The sequence below is a fragment of the Rattus norvegicus genome, chromosome 3, assembly GCF_036323735.1.
Source record: "Rattus norvegicus strain BN/NHsdMcwi chromosome 3, GRCr8, whole genome shotgun sequence".
In the NCBI taxonomy this organism is placed as follows: Eukaryota; Metazoa; Chordata; class Mammalia; order Rodentia; family Muridae; genus Rattus; species Rattus norvegicus.
Window position 1 is genome coordinate 36,414,240 of NC_086021.1, and position 16,991 is coordinate 36,431,230.

The window sequence follows — 16,991 nt, forward strand, 5'->3', positions numbered from 1 at the left end:
AAGGAACACCCAAGAGCTTTCCACAAACTAGGCACTCTCTGGAAACATTTGTAACTAATTCTCAAAAGAAAACTAGCTAGAGATAAACTGTTTCTACAGCAGAGGAGGAAACAGGTTAAGGAAGCTGGTTTCAACTGCCCCGGCCAGGTTCAACATCCATCCTGCTAGTAACCAAGCTGTGTTGGAACTGAGACCCAGCTGACTCAGAGACCAGTACACACTCCAGCAAGCACTCAGCGTCTTTGGTTCTGGGGGCCGACGTGGCTGATGCCTTGTCTAGAAAGCCACTTATCAAGGAATTTGCTTATTGGACCCCATAAGTTGAGTTCATGCATAGATAGATATAAATACATTGCGGGCCTGCAAGATGGCTCAGTTGGTAAAGACATATGCTGCCAAGTGGTAGTGTAAGTTTGATCCCCAGTATCCACATGGTGAAGGAAGACGACTGGTATGTGGTGGCATGTGCACCTGCCTCCCCCAAAACACCATCTCCTGGCTTGGGAAATTCTATTTTCATAATTAATAAAATTAAAGCTTTTCCCACCATCTCTCGCTGTCTCCGGCTGCCTTTTCCAGCTACCCTTTCCAAAATTCGACTTCATTCTGCAATTAAGGATCTTATTAATGCAAGAGGGCCAGATCCCCGAGCCTGTGAGGTTCCTTTCCCCAGGTCTGAGAGTTCCCAAGTAGCTTGGCTCCTCCCACTCAGAGACACTGATTGGTTCGCTGGAGCGCAGCAGGGAGTGGCAGGGGTTGTGTTCGGATGGGGGCGCGTCCTTCTCCAGCCCAGATAGTGACTGACAGGGAGGGGAGGAGGAGCTAGAGAGGAGCAAGTTCGAGGACGGTTTGTTTTACTTTGGATCCTACGGACGGGAGGCATGTCTAGGGCGTGGTCTTCAGGTCTGGCCCTGCCCCTAGGGTTCTACTCTGAGCTGTGTAGCTCCCAGCCCGAGTCTTAGCGGGAGTGTTGTTAGACCGAGCCGGATCCTGGGCTTCAGGTTGTGAACACCAGGAGTCATGACTGCAGTGGGCCGAAGGTGCTCTGCGCTGGGGGCCCGAAGGTGAGTGACCAAACTGGCTCTAGGGAGGGCAAGCGGACATCAAGAGTGAACCAGTGGGGAGATGCTGGTCCCTGAAGCAGCGGACACACACTATTATGGGTTTAACATCTGGGATTTTTCTTTCTTTTTACTTACTGAGTGAGGCAGGGTCTCATGTAACACAGGCTGTGCTCAAACTTGTGTGTGTGTGTGTGTGTGTGTGTGTGCGTGTGCGTGTGTGTGTGTGTGTGTGTGTGTGTGTTGTGTAATAGGGTCTCTCTATTAGCCTTGTTGTCCTGGAACTCACTAGACTGTTCTTGAACCCAAAGAAATCGGCCTGCCTCCCAGGTGCGGGGATGAAAGGTGAGCAGGGCCATCATGCCTAGCTGTGCTCAAACTCTTGATCATTCTGCATCCACCCGAAAGTTCAGGGATTACAGACCTGAGCCTCCACACCTGGCAACTTCTGGAATTTTCCTTCAGCTGTGACTGTTCCCTGCCTTGTCTCTGCACACACCCAGGATCTCTCTGCGAACCTTCTGACAGATCCTGGAGAGAGAACCCATTTTGTAAAGGTAGAAAAGTCTGCTTGTCTGTTTGACCCAGTTAGTGGAAGTCAAAGTAGGAATTTGACTCTACCTCCTAGGCTTATGCTATCATGCTCTAGAACATCTTTCCCTTGGGCAGGGGCAGGGCTTCTGAGGAAAGGTCTTGAGAAGCCTTTCAAATGTCTAGTCTGACACTCAGCCCAAGCTGTTATGGCGGAGGCTTGTCCCGGCGATGCTGCCTGGACCCGACCAAGAGAAACAGTTGAGATTCTCTACCTCCCATCTCCTGGACTGTTTGAGAGTTCTGGGGTGGGTTCAGCAGGCCAGATCAAGGCCTGTTCTGCTCTAGGACCCAGTGTCTCCACCCCAGCCCCAACCTCCAGGGACTATTGGGGTTTTGTCACAGGAGTCCCTTGGAGTCAGGAGAGCAATGGAGCTATCAGGCTAACTCTGTCCCATGCTAGGCCTCTGGGCCTCCAGGAGCCCACAGGGGTCTCAGATGCTGTCTGAGTAGCCATCCAGTTTAGGCAGAAGGCTAGCTGAGAGTGCCAGTGAGCAGGAAAGGACCCGCCTTCCTGAGTGTCCGTTCTAGTGGATGCCATTCTAGTGGATGTCAGAGTAGCCCAGGGTGGGGAGATGGTGTCCCTCCCCCACCCTGGGAAGGCAGGGTGCACCTGGAGCAGGAGGAAGGAAGGGGAAGAGGTGAGGCTGCAGGGATTTCCTGGTGCCCTGTCTCTGCTGAGATCATGGGGGATGAGGCAGAAGGATACAGGAGGGGCCGGCCTTCAACTGGCCAAGTGGAGCACAGCAGCCTAGCCTGCGTCCTTTGCCCAAGAAACACAGCCCTCTGCCCGGGTGGTGGTGGTGGTGGTGTGGGAGTGAGATAGCAGGGTCCAGAGAACTCCCCTCACCCCCAAGTCAGTGTCACAGAAGAGGAGGCCAGGCCTGGAGATGACCCCACATACCTCACCTACCCACACAGAAGTGTCAACCAGGGTCACTTACCAGCTGTCAAGCGCCCATCAGCCCTGAAAGTGAGTGACTCTGTTGCTCCAGTTCCCCAGTGGTTAGGCCAAGGCTAAAGGGGAGGACTCTCCTGGGGTTATAGGGAGGACTCTTCTGGGATTATAGAGTAGACTGTCCTGGGGACATTGGACATTTGTGAGAAACCAAGTTCAGGCCCTCAGGCCTGAGTAACTCTTTGCTCAAATTTTAACTACCAGGCCATCCGTCCCTCTCTCAAAGAAAATCTCAAAGACTTTTTCTACCACTATTTCAAGTGGCTTTCCACAGTGCCCTGGTATTGGGGCTTCCTTCACAGAAGAGCACACTTAGGGTCACACCATTTAAGCTGAGTTAGCACGTCATTCATTTTAATTTTTTTATACATTTTAAAACTTGTACTTATTATTACATTGGCGTAGGCTCTGTCAGAATATGTGTCTATGTGGAGACCAGAGCCAACTTTGTGGCTCTCTTCTGTGTGTGGGATCCAAGGACCATACTCAAATCAATCAAAGCACAAGCTCTTCACTCTCTGGGCTAATTCACCAGCCTACCATTCATTTTATTACTCCCTAAGGCCATACCAGGCTTCATATTTGTCCTAGGCTCTGAGCACAGAAGGTTGAATCTAATAGAGACCTCATCCCAGAGGCAGAGGGGTCAGACGGCAAACCAGATTGATGAGTTACAGGAGCATGAAGAGAAGATCAAGCAGATTTACAATCAAGTGCGGAGACTGGTCTTGGGGTAAGGGGTTAGTGAGGCAACTTTAGGAAGGTTAGAAAGGAGCGGCACCTTCAATCCCAGCACCCCAGAGGCAGAGGCAGGCGGATCTCTAAATTTGAGTCCCAGAATAGCCAGGACAGAAACTCCCATCTCAAAAAAACTGAAACCAAACCCAGCCAGTTAGAAAGGGAAGATAATTGGATAAAGAAAGAAGGAGCAAATACATTTGCTGTCTGGGGAAAGTGAGCCAAAGTGTGAGAACGGCCCATATGAAGTCTCAGGACTTCCCAGCTCAGGCTGGGAGCATCTTCAGTCGATTTGCTCATCAGCAGAGATCAGAAAGTCTGGAACAGAGGATGGGAGGAGAAAGCAGAGAGCAAATAGGTCCGGGCCCCACTCAGTCTTGTTCAGGAGAGTCTTTTTCCTTGCAGGTATGGTAAAACTTTTTGTTGTTATTTTTTGAGTCGGGCTTATATAGCCCAAGCTGGCCTTGGGTGATCATGACCATCTGACCTTCCTGTATCTACCTCTCAAGTGTTGGGATTTTGGGTGTACACCACCATACCTGGTATTATGGGGTGCCCTAGATGGAACCTAGGACCCCCTGCATGCTAAGCAAGCACTCTACCCACTGAGTGTCTCCTGCCTGTGTCCAGCCTTTTGTCCTCAGCCTCACGTAGCCAGGAGGTTGGGCCCATCTGCTGGGATCTGAACTTAGCTCTGTCCTGCTCTGTAATACCTAATGTTGAATGTCCTTTGCCATCCTCCCAGACAGCCCAAGAAGGCTGCTTAGAAGGACACTGAGGTTGGGGATAAATGACATCCTAAAAGAGAGGTAGGGCACCCTATATTGTCCCAGCCCCAGTGCCGGGCACTGCAAACAGGCCAGGACACCCCCTCCCCTTCCTGATTTCCTTTTGGAATGTTGATTCTGGTTCAAGAATTTCCAAGTCTCCCCAGAGTCCCACGACCCTCTTGGCCCTGAAGAGTGACGTTAGCTGCCGGGCATCTGGTAGCTATTACCCGATTACCCGTGGAGGGGGGAGTCGCTGTGGGCCCAGCATCCACAGCCTCCCTGGGCTCAGGGCGGCTGGTCCATGTCTTCTGAAGGGGCCCAGCTGCTCCTGGCTCTCATTTCCTGTGGAGACTTTCTCACAGTCCGAGAGACCCCAAGATGCCTTGGGCTGTGGGAACCTATCTTAGGAAAGATGAGCTGTTCCCCACACTGACCTCCCACTCAAATGACATTGCTTTCAACCCTCAGGGGACCGTTTTTTTCAGGTTGCTGGACCTGTGTGGAGGGGGGGCGCCAACCAGGCATGGGTCCCTCTGAGCCTCAATTTCTCCTGATGGTGAAGACTAGATAGGATGTCAGCCAGAAGACCTGGATGTGGACCAGTGACGTCCAATGCATGGCAGTTGCTCATGCTATAGAAGGGGAAACTGAGTCCTGTGGAATGAATGGGTCTCATTCAGGGTCACAACTTTCTGCTTCCTGTTTAGGTGCCTTTCAGAATCCCCAAGGATCTTCCCCAAGTGCTTCCCACACCATTTCCTGGTCCCAGTACTGTCTCTCTGCTGTCTGAGTGAAATGCTATTTATCTCCTGTTCTCCTCCCAAGCTTCCTTCTGTTTCCACTTGGGATTGGCTCCTCATTTCCAGGGATGTCACTCCATATGAGGGACACAACAGACACAGACCTCAGACCACATCAGCGGTTCAACGGTCGGTCGTCTGTTCTCTGTGCCTGGGCCAGGCGCCCCACTTCAGCTGGGCTCTCCCTGCTGTACTGTGTTAGCCCTCACAGTCAGCGGAGGCTCTGTCCGCACTCTCCAAGGGCCTCCCTGCAGCTCTTAGCTCTCTCTGGCAGACTCCCAGCCACCTTTACTAATGGCTCCCCACAGCAGGAGGACTCAGGGATGTGGCTGGCCCAGTGGTAGCCTGTACTATGGGGCAGGGCAGCAGGGCAGGGAATTAATCCCAGAGACTCCTGGCAGAGATTCTAGCTCCCATGGCTATTGCTGTCCCAGAAGAGACCCTGCTTCTTCCCCCCATCCCCCAGAATTCTCCACTTAGGCCACTGAAGCTGCAGGCACCCAGCAGAAGGTACCCACTGCCACTCTACATGAGGGATGAGCAAAACTTAGAGAAAGATGGCCAGAGGGATTGTGAGTTCAAGGCCACCCTGAATTACAGAGAGGGAGACTCTGTCTCAAAATCTCAAGACAAGCCAACCATATATAATAGCAAACACCTGTTAAAATCCCACCCAGTACTTAGAAAGTGGGAGCAGGAGGGTGAGGAGTTCAAGGCCAGCTTTGGGTACACAGCAAGTTTGAGACAAGCCTAGATTTCTATTTTGAAAACATAACAAAACTAAACAAAACAGAAACAGGGTCTGTGCAAAGAGAAGCTCTAATACTCCAGGAGAGCGGCATTGGGAGCTGGAGCCCACCCTGGCAAAGGGACCTGGCGCTCACCCTCACGTGAACATCATGGCCTTCCAGGCAGACATGATGCTCCCTCAGAAGATGAGGAAGCCAAGCCTCAGAGACAGGAAAGCAGGTGGCGGAACTGGGCATCTGTCTTCTCAGGCCCTATGACCAGACCCTGAGGCCCAAAGGAAGAAACTCGGAGACAGAGGGGGCAGCCATACCCGGCAGAGGGGTGGGGCAGCCTCCTCCTCCACTTCTCCAGGATCCTTGTGGGAGCTCACTCTTCCTTCCCGTTCAGGCCAGAGGTCCCTGAAGGTGAGGTTCTGCTTCCAACACGCATTAGGAAAATAAAGGATAATGGGTGCTAATTACTACTCATTAATGCAATTAATTAAACAGATCTATGCAATGCATGGTGTCGGTTATCAGAGCAAATCAGTTAATACAGGCAATTACAGGACCGGTTATTTAAGTAATGAATACCAACCACTGCCACATGGACCCGACTTAGCTCGGTCGTCACTGCTGCCTGTTAACTGATATCACCACTAACATTACAGGGGAGGTGCCTTTTAAGTATTATATAGCGTAAGAAATAATGAGTGAATTCTCGGAGCACTTTGATTTCTGGGTTTGATCATTCCAATGAAAGGGAGCGAGTTCTAAAAAGATCTCGAGAGCTGAAGGCTGGGCTGGAGCTCCCCCGGCCCGTGGGTGTCAGGCACACAGGACAGCTCGGCAGAGGGAATGTCAGGTGCAAAGGGCCAGGGGTCGCAGACCTTGGAGTTCTTTGGAAATAGTTTATGGAGGCCGGAAATGGAGGAAGGGTGAGGAGGGAGAGGAGGCGTGTCCAGAGGACGTTCGTGGCTCAGTGGTGGAGTGCTCCTTGTCATATAAGAGGTGCTACAGCTGGGAAGATGGCTCAGTCACTACAGCACTTCTTTCATCGGTGTGGGGACACGAGTCCCCACAGAACAGCCAGAGGCATAGCAGGAGAATCTGCAATCTCTGTTCCTAATGGGAGGTGGGAGACAGAGACAGGAGAGTCCTTAGAAGCTTGCTGGCCAGCGGGCATGGTGAGTGCAGTAGGAAGCCAACACAGGGAGCCCACCCCAATCAAGGTTCGAGTCAAAGATTGACACCCAGCTTGGTGGGAGATTCTCTGATCTCCACATGAGTACAGTGGTATGCATGGGCCTGCATTCACACACATGCACATGCAGACACACACACACGGACACACAGACACACAGATACATACACATGAATACACAGACATACACAGAGACACACACACACGAATACACAGACACATGAATTCACAGACACATGGATTCACAGACACATACATACACACATACCATGCACATATACAAACATACACAGAGACATACACATGAATACACACACACACGAGTACACAGACACACACAGATGAATACAGACACATGAATACACAGACACATACATATACACATACCATACACATACAAACATATACAGAGACACACACATGAATACACAGACACACATGCACACCAACAGATACACAGACAACTACACAGACAGACATACACATAGATACATGCTCACACACCCACACATGAATACACAGACATATGCACATACACACAGGCAGACACACACAGAGAGAGATACACACTCATACACACACACACACACACACACTCAGACACACATACACACTAACACACAGACAAAAAACACCCCAACAGATACAGGCACACATATACGCTAACACACAGACAAAAAACATCCCCACACAGACACACAGACACCCCCACAGACACAGACACCCCCACACAGACACACAGATACTCACACACAGACACAGAGACATAGACACATAGACACATACAACACACCGGATGATTGTTAGATTCCCAACACTGTTGTAAGCCGATGTATGGAGGGAACAGAAAAAGCAAAGCCCAGTGGGGCATGGTGGCCCATGCCTGTAATCTCAGCACTTGGTAAGCAGAAGTGGATGGAACCCTGAGTTCGAGTTCAGCCTGGTCTACAGAGTGAGTTCCAGGGAATCCAAGGCTACACAGAGAGACCCTGTCTCAAAAAACAAAACCAACCAAACAGAGCAGAGACCCTTAGGAGTTGGTGCTGGGGGTACTTACCATCTGGCCTTGGCTGGAGCAGCCCATGTAATGGTGCGTGTGGGCGTGGCCATGAGGAGCCAACCCCAGGAGTCTCTTAGGGACGTGGACTCCCAGGCTGATGAAGCTGGGCCCCTGCTGCCAGACAGTGGGGCACAGGGAAACTGTACGCCAGCTTTCATTTTAACAGGGCTACTAGCAGTTGGTGAGTGTGTCTCAGGGCCATGAAAGGAAGGGGGATGGCCTGTGGTATTCTCAGGCCAGTAATGTCCATAGGTTATCAGTGAACATAGTCCTGTTGTGTACTGGGGTGACAGATCTGTGGCTGGCAAGGGAGGTGAAGGGGTTGGGAGTTCCCTGGCCTGTGGCTCTGCCTTGGACAACCTCCCTGATTCTGACCACCTACATAAGCTGGGCAGCACCCCATCTTTAGGGCTGTATTCCTGCCCCAAAACCTAAGAGGAAGTGGACAGGAAGCAGGAGGAAGCACAGGGTTGATCCCAGTGTGTCCCTGACAATTTGTTCCCAGCAATGGGAGGATTTCCGGGCATGAATGGCCGGATATGTTGGGATGGGACACCTCACCCGGGAAGAGGGGACAGAGCGGACAGGGGAGGGCCTCCTTCCTCCGCCTCACTTACAGTGTCACTGGACAGGGAGCACCGAAAAGGCGTTGGAAGCCTGTGCTTTTGCAGACTGCAGGGAAAGTTAATAACGAAGGAATGTCAGAAGAGGGAGTAGCTACAGGGAGTCTCGGCCTCAGGAACTAGGAGATTCTTCTTTTCCTTCCTTTTTTCCTCTCTCTCTCTCTTTCTCTCTCTCTCGATTCATTCTTTTGTTTTGAGAATTAGGCTCCTGTGTTTGAGCATACATTTCATTCCCATTTTGCAGATGGGAAATCTTGAGGCCATTGTCTGGGAACAAGTTGTTCAGCATAAAAGAAAGACTGCATGGTGGCTGCTGGCTGGCCGGCTTACTATTTATGTACTCTACGAAGCTGCAGTTCCAGTCTCCTCTGCCTGGCACTGCTCTGGGACTGGGGTTCACTGGCAAATGACGGTCCACACCCTCACACGGGGCTCTGTTACTTTTCTTCCCCCGGGGCTGGGGATCGAACCCATGACCTTGCGCTTCCTAGGCAAGTGCTCTACCACTGAGCCAAATCCCCAACCCCTCTGTTACTTTTCAGTTGAGAAATAAAAGTGAAATGATTGCTGGAGTTAGGGATCGGAGACGCTAGCAGGACGGAAGCAGGTGGGAGGCAGAGAGGAAGGCTGAAGGGCTGTTGTAGGTGTGGTGGCCACGGAAGGCTTCTCTGAGGAGGTGACTTTAAACTGAGCCCTGAAGAAAGTGGGGGGAGGAAAAAGCCTTGTGAAAATCTGGGGACGGACAGTTCCGAGTGATTTCCCCCAAGTAAGTGCCAAGGCCCTGTGGCAGGAATAAGCCAATGCAGCTGAGGCAGGAGGGACAGCATGGTTGAGGTAGGCATGGTAGCATGTGCAGTGGGCAGGAAGATGCCACCAGCACACAGAATCATAGAGGTCAGGGAGCTGCGTCCTAGTTTTCTATCAAAGTAACAGCACCCCTTGATTCTCAAGGAGGAGAGAAGTTTGGTTTGGATGATAAGTTACTGCTACGGAGGGGAGCCTAGATTTTATTCTTTAGTAGATGGGACCTGAGGACATGGCTCAGCCGTAGAGTGCTTGCCTAGAGAGTGCAAGGCCTGGCTGGGCTCTCTGGAAAAGAGGGAAAGAATTTTAGACAGGCCTGTGGTTGTTATTGTTTTAGCCTCTCCTGAGGCTGAGGCAGGAGGATTGCTTGAGTATAAGAATTCAGACCGGACAGCAGCATAGTGAGCCTTGGTGGGTAGGGAGAGCTGCGGGAGATTGAGGCTACCAGCTGTACCTGAGTGGCTGTCAGACTGAAGCTGACAGTATGGGGGACTGGACATGGGGAACCAGCAAGAAAGTCATGGGAGAGACGGTGGCCCAGCTGCAGAGACAGACCCTGTCTTCTATTCTGAAGGGAGGATTTCATCCTGGGCAGGGTATGGCCAGTTACCTGGATCAAGGCCTGCTGAGTGGGGTGTAGACTGCTGATGGCTGGATAGAAAGTGAAACTGAGGCTTGGGCTGTCACAGCAGGAGGAGGGAGCTGCCACCAAGAAAGGGAGGACCCAAAGCTGCTTGTGGGCAGCAAACTGGAGAGCCTCTGACTCTGATGTGGAGGGACTGGAGGGGACAGGGGGATGCTGGGTGAGGAATGGGCTTGCATTAAATGAAGGCTTCAGTTCTTCAGGCCATGGCTGGACTGGGTGTGGCAGTGTGCCTCTGTAATCCCAGCATGCAGGCGGAGGCAGGAGGATCAGACATTCAAAGCTACTTTCATCTGTCTAGCACATGGAGTGCAGCCTGGTCTACATGAGACCCTGTCTCAAAACAAATGCAAAAGTGTACACACACACACACACACACACACACACACACACACACACACACACACAGAGGAGGGGGGCAGATGGCTGGGGGGGGGGAGAAGACTCTTTGTTCAGCATCCTGGAAAAGTTGCCACCTCTGGCCTCTCCAGGCTTCATCCCTACCACCCTGAAGGCAGAGAGAAGAGGTGTGCACTGGCTGTAACCAGCAGTAGCCAATATGCTGGCATTGTAGACCAAGGAGAGAAGGGCCACAGGACAGGGGCTGAGCCTCAGTCTAGGCCTTCTAGTGTATAGACTCAGAGGTGGGGATTGTGTGAAGGAGGCAAGGAGAGGAAGCTGACACCAGGAAAACTCGCGTCAGGAGATGGGTGAACACTCATCCTGAGTGCTCCAGACAACTCCATTAGGCAGTGGCTATCTTTGTTCCTGATTTATGGAGCGGAAACCCAGGATCAGAGAGGCGGAGGGTCTTATTCAGGGCTGCACAGCTGGGAGTGGCAGAGTAGCCATAGGTCTGCCAACCATAGCGATAAGAATCCTGGGCTCCTGAGACCAGGTCCAAGTCCCACATCAGCAGGCAGGTGGACACGCAGAGAGCTGAGAAGTCCTGAGAATGCTTACCTCTTTTCTCTTCCTCCAGGGCTGCTGCAGAACTGGAGGCTGCTGGGGACTATGTGAAGGTAGGAGAGACAGGCTGGGGTCGGCCATGGTATGATAGAGCACTCGGGGCATGTTATGAAGCAGACTTCCTCCTGGGAGAAGATCGGAGGTGGAGGCAGCCCCTGGGGACAGCCATCATTCTGAGCACCTATTCCAGTGCCTCCTGACACTCTGCTAGCCCCAAACCACCAACTGGACAGGGTCCCAAGGGTGTCCTCATGCAGTGGCCACCATAGTGAGATCCCAGTCAGTCTGGGCATCTGTTGAGGGCCGGGACTGGGAGGTCAAAGCAGGAGTGACTCAGATCTTTAGCAGAGACTCAGCACAACTCACAGACAAGAGCCGGGGGCTGGGGCTGGGATATGTCTCAGTGGGTGGAGTGCTTGCTTAGTATACAGAAGGCCTTGGGGGGTCAGCCCCCAGCTCCACTTAAACTGAGTGTGGTCCTCTGTGCCTGTAATCCCAGTGCTCAGGGGAAGAAGGATAAATTCAAGGTCATCCTCATTTACAGGTGAGATTTGAGGCCAGTGTACCTTGTTCTAGGATTGTTTAAGTTGTGTGTGTGAGTGCATGCTTGCATGTGTGTCTTTGTGTGTCTGTGGAAGTCAGAGGCAGACCTCGGAGTTGCGCCTGTCTGTGGTGGGTCTCACTGATTAGGGTCCACCGGCAGGCCCACAAGCTCCCAGGATCTTTCTGTGTTCACCCCCAAAGCCGAGGTTTCAAAGTAACACACGCCATCACACCTGACATTTTATTTTATTTTATTTTTAAAGATTTATTTTATTTATATGAATACACTGTAGCTGTCTTCAGACACACCAGAAAGAGGGATGGTTGTGAGCCATCATGTGTTTGCTGGGAATTGAACTCAGGACCTCTGGAAGAGCAGTCAGTGCTCTTAACCGCTGAGCCATCTCTCCAGCCCATTTTATTTTATTTTTAATATGGCTGCTGGAGATTGAACTCCAGTCCTCAAGTTTGTGTGCCAAGCACTTACAGAGTGAGCCAGCCACACAATATAGGGTTTGTTGTTGTTGTTTGCTCAGCAACTTGGGTGGGTGAGGCAGGAGGATGGCAAATGCCTGGCCAACTTAGACTACAGTTAAGATCCTGTTTTAACAAGAAAACACTGGTTTTGAAGTAATAGCAATAACAACAAGGCTAAGTACATTTTAAAAGCCAATCGTCTGCAAACCATGCTGCTGTTTGTCTGTTTGTCTGTCTGTCCATTCATCCGTCTGTCTGTCTATCTATCTATCTATCTATCTATCTATCTATCTATCTATCTATCTATCTATCTATCCGTCCATCTATCCACCCACCCATCCATCCACCTATCCATCCATCCATCCATCCATCCATCCGTCCGTCCATCTGTCCATCCATCCATCCATCTACTTGAGGTGCATGTTGGAGTCAGAGGACAAGACAACCTGTGGTTCTCTTCTTCCCCCATGTAGGGTCGGGGGTTGAGCTAGGTCTTCAGGCATGGCAGCAGGGGCCTTTGTTTACTCACCCATCTCCTGAAGCCTTTGTGGTTGTTCTTTAGAGAAGGCAAACTCACTATTTGGTTTCCCACTGCAGACTAGAAATGTATGAGTTCATCATAGTTGCAAGAACTCTTGTGGGGCAGAGCTGGTACCAAGTTCCAAGCCTGAGGATCAGACTCAAGACAGCGGCCATTGGCCTTCCCCAGTCAGAGGCTCCACCTGAGTGAGCCAGCCCTAGGTGAGCGGCAAATACTGCAGAAGGCAAGGAAGAGTGTCAGGCCTCCATGCAAAGGGCTCTCAGGCCAGGCAGGGAACCAGAGAAGAATTACACAGTTTGGGCACATTTTGTAATCCAATAGAACTAGGACTTTTTATTTATTTACTTATTTGCTTGCTTGCTTATTTATTTAGCCCAGGCTGGTCTGAAATTGACTATATAAAACTATTGGTCTGGGGGGGGGGAATTAGAGGAAGGATTGAAAGAGTTGAAGGATCTTGCAACCCCATAAAAACAACAATGCCAACCAACCAGAGCTTCCAGGGACTAAACCTCTACCCAAAGACTATACATGGACTGACCCGGGGCTCCAACTGCATAGGTAGCAGAGAATAGCCTTGTTGGGACACCAGTGGAAGGGGAAGCCCTTGGTCCTGCCAAGGTTGGACCCCCCAGTGCAGAGGAATATAGGGGCAGTAAGGGGGATGTATGGGGGGAATACCCGTATGCAGGAGGGGGAGGGGAGGGGATGGGGGATTATGGACAGGAAACTTGGAAGGGGAATAACATTTGAAATGTAAGTAAAGAAATATATCTAATAAAAAATTTAAAAATTGTATTAAGAAGACGGGATAAAAAGAAAAAGCAATTGGTCTCATGTGCTCACTTCAGCAGCACATCCTCTAAAATTGGAATGATACAGAAAAGATTAGCATGGCCCCTGTGCAAGGATGACACACAAGTTTGTAAAGCATTCCATATTTAAAAAGAAAAAAACAACTGGTCTCAAACACTGGCCTCTAACTCCTCAGTGCTGGGATTACAGATGTATGTTAACAGCATGCACACATGCACAGGGTGGTCTCAGTCTTGCTGTGTAGCCAAAGATTATATTGAACTTTTTTTTTTTTTGCTTTATTTTCTTTCGTTTTTGTTTTCTGAGACAGGGTTTCTCTGTGTAGCCCTGGCTGTCCTGGAACTTTGCTCTGTAGACCAGGCTGGCCCTGAACTCTGAGATCCACCTGCTTCTGCCCCCCCTGAGTGTTGGGATGAAAGGCATGGGTCACCACCTCCACCTCCTTGAATTCCTTGTCTTTCTCCTTCACTTCCAGTGGGCTGGGATTTCAGCCGTTCATAACCCTGCTTGGTTTACGTGGTGCTGGGCACCCTACCCAAGGCTTCCTGCTGGCAAGGATAACATTGTACTCACAAAGCCACATCCCCTGCTCTAGGTTTTGGTCTCAAGTCTGGGAATGGTCAAGTCTTTGAATGGCTTGCTTCTCTGAGACTTAGCATTTGCTCATGTGAAACAGGGGACTTTGGGGGCCCAAGGAGACTGTGCCATGAGGGAATGCTTGAGTCTGGACCAGGGCAGGCTGGCCTGGCCCCAGATTTTGGAGACATTGAGTTGCTGAGCTGCCATAGCACAGGAGGGGTTAATGTGAACGCTGAGCCAGGGGTGGGACACGAACCCCACAGATCTGCTTTCTGACAGGCAGCATGAACCTTCAGAGGAGTCAAGGCTCCCTCAATTGTTTATGGAGTTAAGATATAAGGGGTTGGGGATTTAGCTCAGCGGTAGAGCGCTTGCCTAGGAAGCGCAAGGCCCTGGGTTCGGTCCCCAGCTCCGAAAAAAAAAAAAAAAAAAAAAAAAGAACCAAAAAAAAAAAAAAAAAGATATAGATTTCAGGGCTGTGGATGTAGCTGGGGAAACAACTGTTTCCAAACTCCACTCCTGCCCTGAAGTGTTCCTTTCTGAAGAGCGCCCAGAACTCCAAAGTCCCCCAAACAATGATAGGGATCCTGGACTCTCAGGATTTCAAAATACCAAGGACAGAAAGTTTCAATCACGGTTTTCAGAGCTTCCAGTGTAGCTACAGAAAATAATCATCTGGGGTCCAGAGATGTGGACTCACCTGCTTGAGGTCACACAGGCTGAGGGAAGAGTCTGGAGACCAGATCTATGTAGATGATGATGGTGGTGGTGATGATGATGGTGGTGGTGATGATGATGATGATGGTGGTGGTGGTGATGATGATGACAACGATGGTGATGTGATTAGTCTCATGTCTCCCAGACTGGCCTTGAGTTTACCATGTAGCCAAAGATGATCTTGAACTTGTAACATTCCTGGTTTCACCTTCTGAGTGTTGAGATTACAGGTGTGAGCCACCACGTCTTGTTTAAGTGCTGGGGCATGTACATGCTGGACAAGCAAACATTCTACCAACTAAAGGGGTCCAGATTTTGATTCCTTGTGGGCTGGCATTGGATTCAGTGCATAACCCTCAGGGCAAGCAGTCTAAGAGGCCCAAGTCCAGGTTTTGTGATACCCAGTTAGGACACAGTAGGGGGTCTTTACTGGATTATTATCGGTACCAGGAAACTTTTGTTGTTGTTGGGCTTGGTGACACGCACAAAGTTCGACACAGGTCTTCACCGTGTATTCCAGTCATCTCCAAACAAGCCAGTCGGGGTTTAAAGAGAAGGGCCCAGGGTGGGAAGCCCCACAAGTTAGAGAGGCAGGTGAGCGGCGCTTGGCGCTTTAACAGCCTTTGGAGTGTGGCACAGTCAGAATCAGCCAGCCAGTCTAACCCTGCCATTCTCAATTAGAGATGAGAAACCCAAAGCCACAAAGGATTGGGTTAGACATGGGGATTTGTGTAGCTTTAGATCGAATTGAATTCAGAGTCCCTGCCGGCTCCGGGTCCGGAGAGGTGCGAGAGTAGGGAAAAGCAGGAGGCTCTCCGCACCGGCCCGGGGTCCCTACTCCACCCCATTGCCCTGGGTGGCATCCCTCTTAGCAGGTCCTGGGGAACCCGCACAGGGGAATGGGGTGGTAGTGGAGGGAGGAACAATGGTCCCCTCCCCTCCCTCTCTTCCCTCCCCTCCCTCCCCAGCTGGCTGGAGGGTGGGGTCTCCCCGCCCCGCCTCCCTGCTCCTCCCCCGACCAGGCGATGAGGTAATCGCGCCGCTGAGAGGCACGCGCAGCCGGTGCCCAGCCCGGTCGGTCCCCGCGCCCCTGCCCCTTCGGCCGTCACCCCCGGTACGCTCGGGGGACCCGGGTCTCTCGGCCGCACCATGACCGAGCGTTGTAGCCTGTGGAGTGCGCTGTCCGCCGCCGCCTGCTGCTTCTACCGTGGCTCGCTGGTACAGGTGCAGGTGAGGGGGCGGCGAGGGTACCCGGGTCACTGCGCCCCGCCGCTGAGGTGGGGACCGCAGTCCAAGAGCATGCCCGCAGGGTCGTGCAGTCCGGACCGCCAGTGACGAGAGGGGGCGGGGTCGCCCTAGCTTACCTCGGGGTACCCAGGGCGCTCCACGGGGCGCGGGTGCAGGGTGACATTCCTTGGACTCTGGACTGACTGCAGGAGACGTGGGAGCGAGTTGGAGCTGGGACTAGGACTGGGAGGTGGAGTCCCTCCTGTCAGTTCTGGGGTCCTTGCTGCTGACCCCGGGCCACCTGGCTCCCTATTGTACCAGGACCTCAAGGCTGGGAGCTAGAGGCTGAGTGAGGGGCAGAATGCTGCAGGGCACGCTGCGGACACCACGGTGTCGCCACCTTCTTGCCATCTGGGTGAGCTCAGGGTACTGGGGTGCAGGTCTCCCAGTCCAGCTGGCGCAGCAGCGGAGGTGCGCGCAGCGGCGATGCGAGGGTTAAACGGAAAGAGGTGGAGGGGAGGACCCGGACCCCGCCTCTCTGCGGAGCATCCTCTGGGGTAGCCGTGTCTGGGGTTGGGATACCTAAGGGAGCCAGGGGAGTGGTGGAAAGCCAGCTGGTGGCAAGAGATTGAGACCCTGACAGAGGTTCTCCGCACTCTTTCCCCTCGAGCATCCTGGGAGATGCGGGGCGCCTCACCTCTGAGCTCCCCCAACCTCACACACACACTTGCTCCGAGCCCGCCTGAATGACGGCCCCGCCGGCGGCGGAGCGCAGCATCCCCGCACGGGCCAATCAGGCGTGCGCAGGCCGGGAGGCGGTGAGATCATCTCTGACCAATCGCAGTGCTCTGAGCGCAGGGATGCTGCATTCGCACCTACTCCCCCCCACCCTCCCGCAACTCTTGGGAGCCAAGGACCCTGAGGCCCAGGGTGAGGAAGAGGTCACTGGAGTCCTAGGGCTTCTTACCCCAAATGAGTGAGAGGACCATTGGTCCTTTCAACCCTAGCTCTGATGCTCTGACCTAAGCTCTGCTTAGGGCTGCAAATGCAGTGCCAGTTTCCAGCATCCTTTACAGATGCAGCTACTCAGACCCAGCCAGGAGAAGTGACTGGTCCAAGGTCACATACACTGTATTCTGTCT

General features: G+C 52.1%; 1 protein-coding gene and 1 non-coding gene across 8 annotated transcripts in view; both read left to right on the plus strand.

The window, feature by feature from the left end:
* The window catches only part of Sh2d3c (SH2 domain containing 3C), a 35,887-nt gene that overhangs the window by 5,935 nt on the left and 12,961 nt on the right, over window positions 1-16,991 (plus strand). For 2 of the 7 annotated variants that reach the window (XM_039105377.2, NM_001108579.1), the window contains exon 3: window positions 10,963-11,002. In XM_039105377.2, coding sequence (XP_038961305.1) covers window positions 10,963-11,002 — 40 coding nt within the window. The other 5 variants (XM_008761759.4, XM_063284070.1, XM_008761760.4 and 2 more) reach the window with 5 other exon arrangements.
* On the plus strand, window positions 13,349-13,455 carry Rnu6-899 (RNA, U6 small nuclear 899). Its single transcript, XR_005502999.1, has one exon. It is a non-coding gene; the product is annotated as a U6 spliceosomal RNA (small nuclear RNA).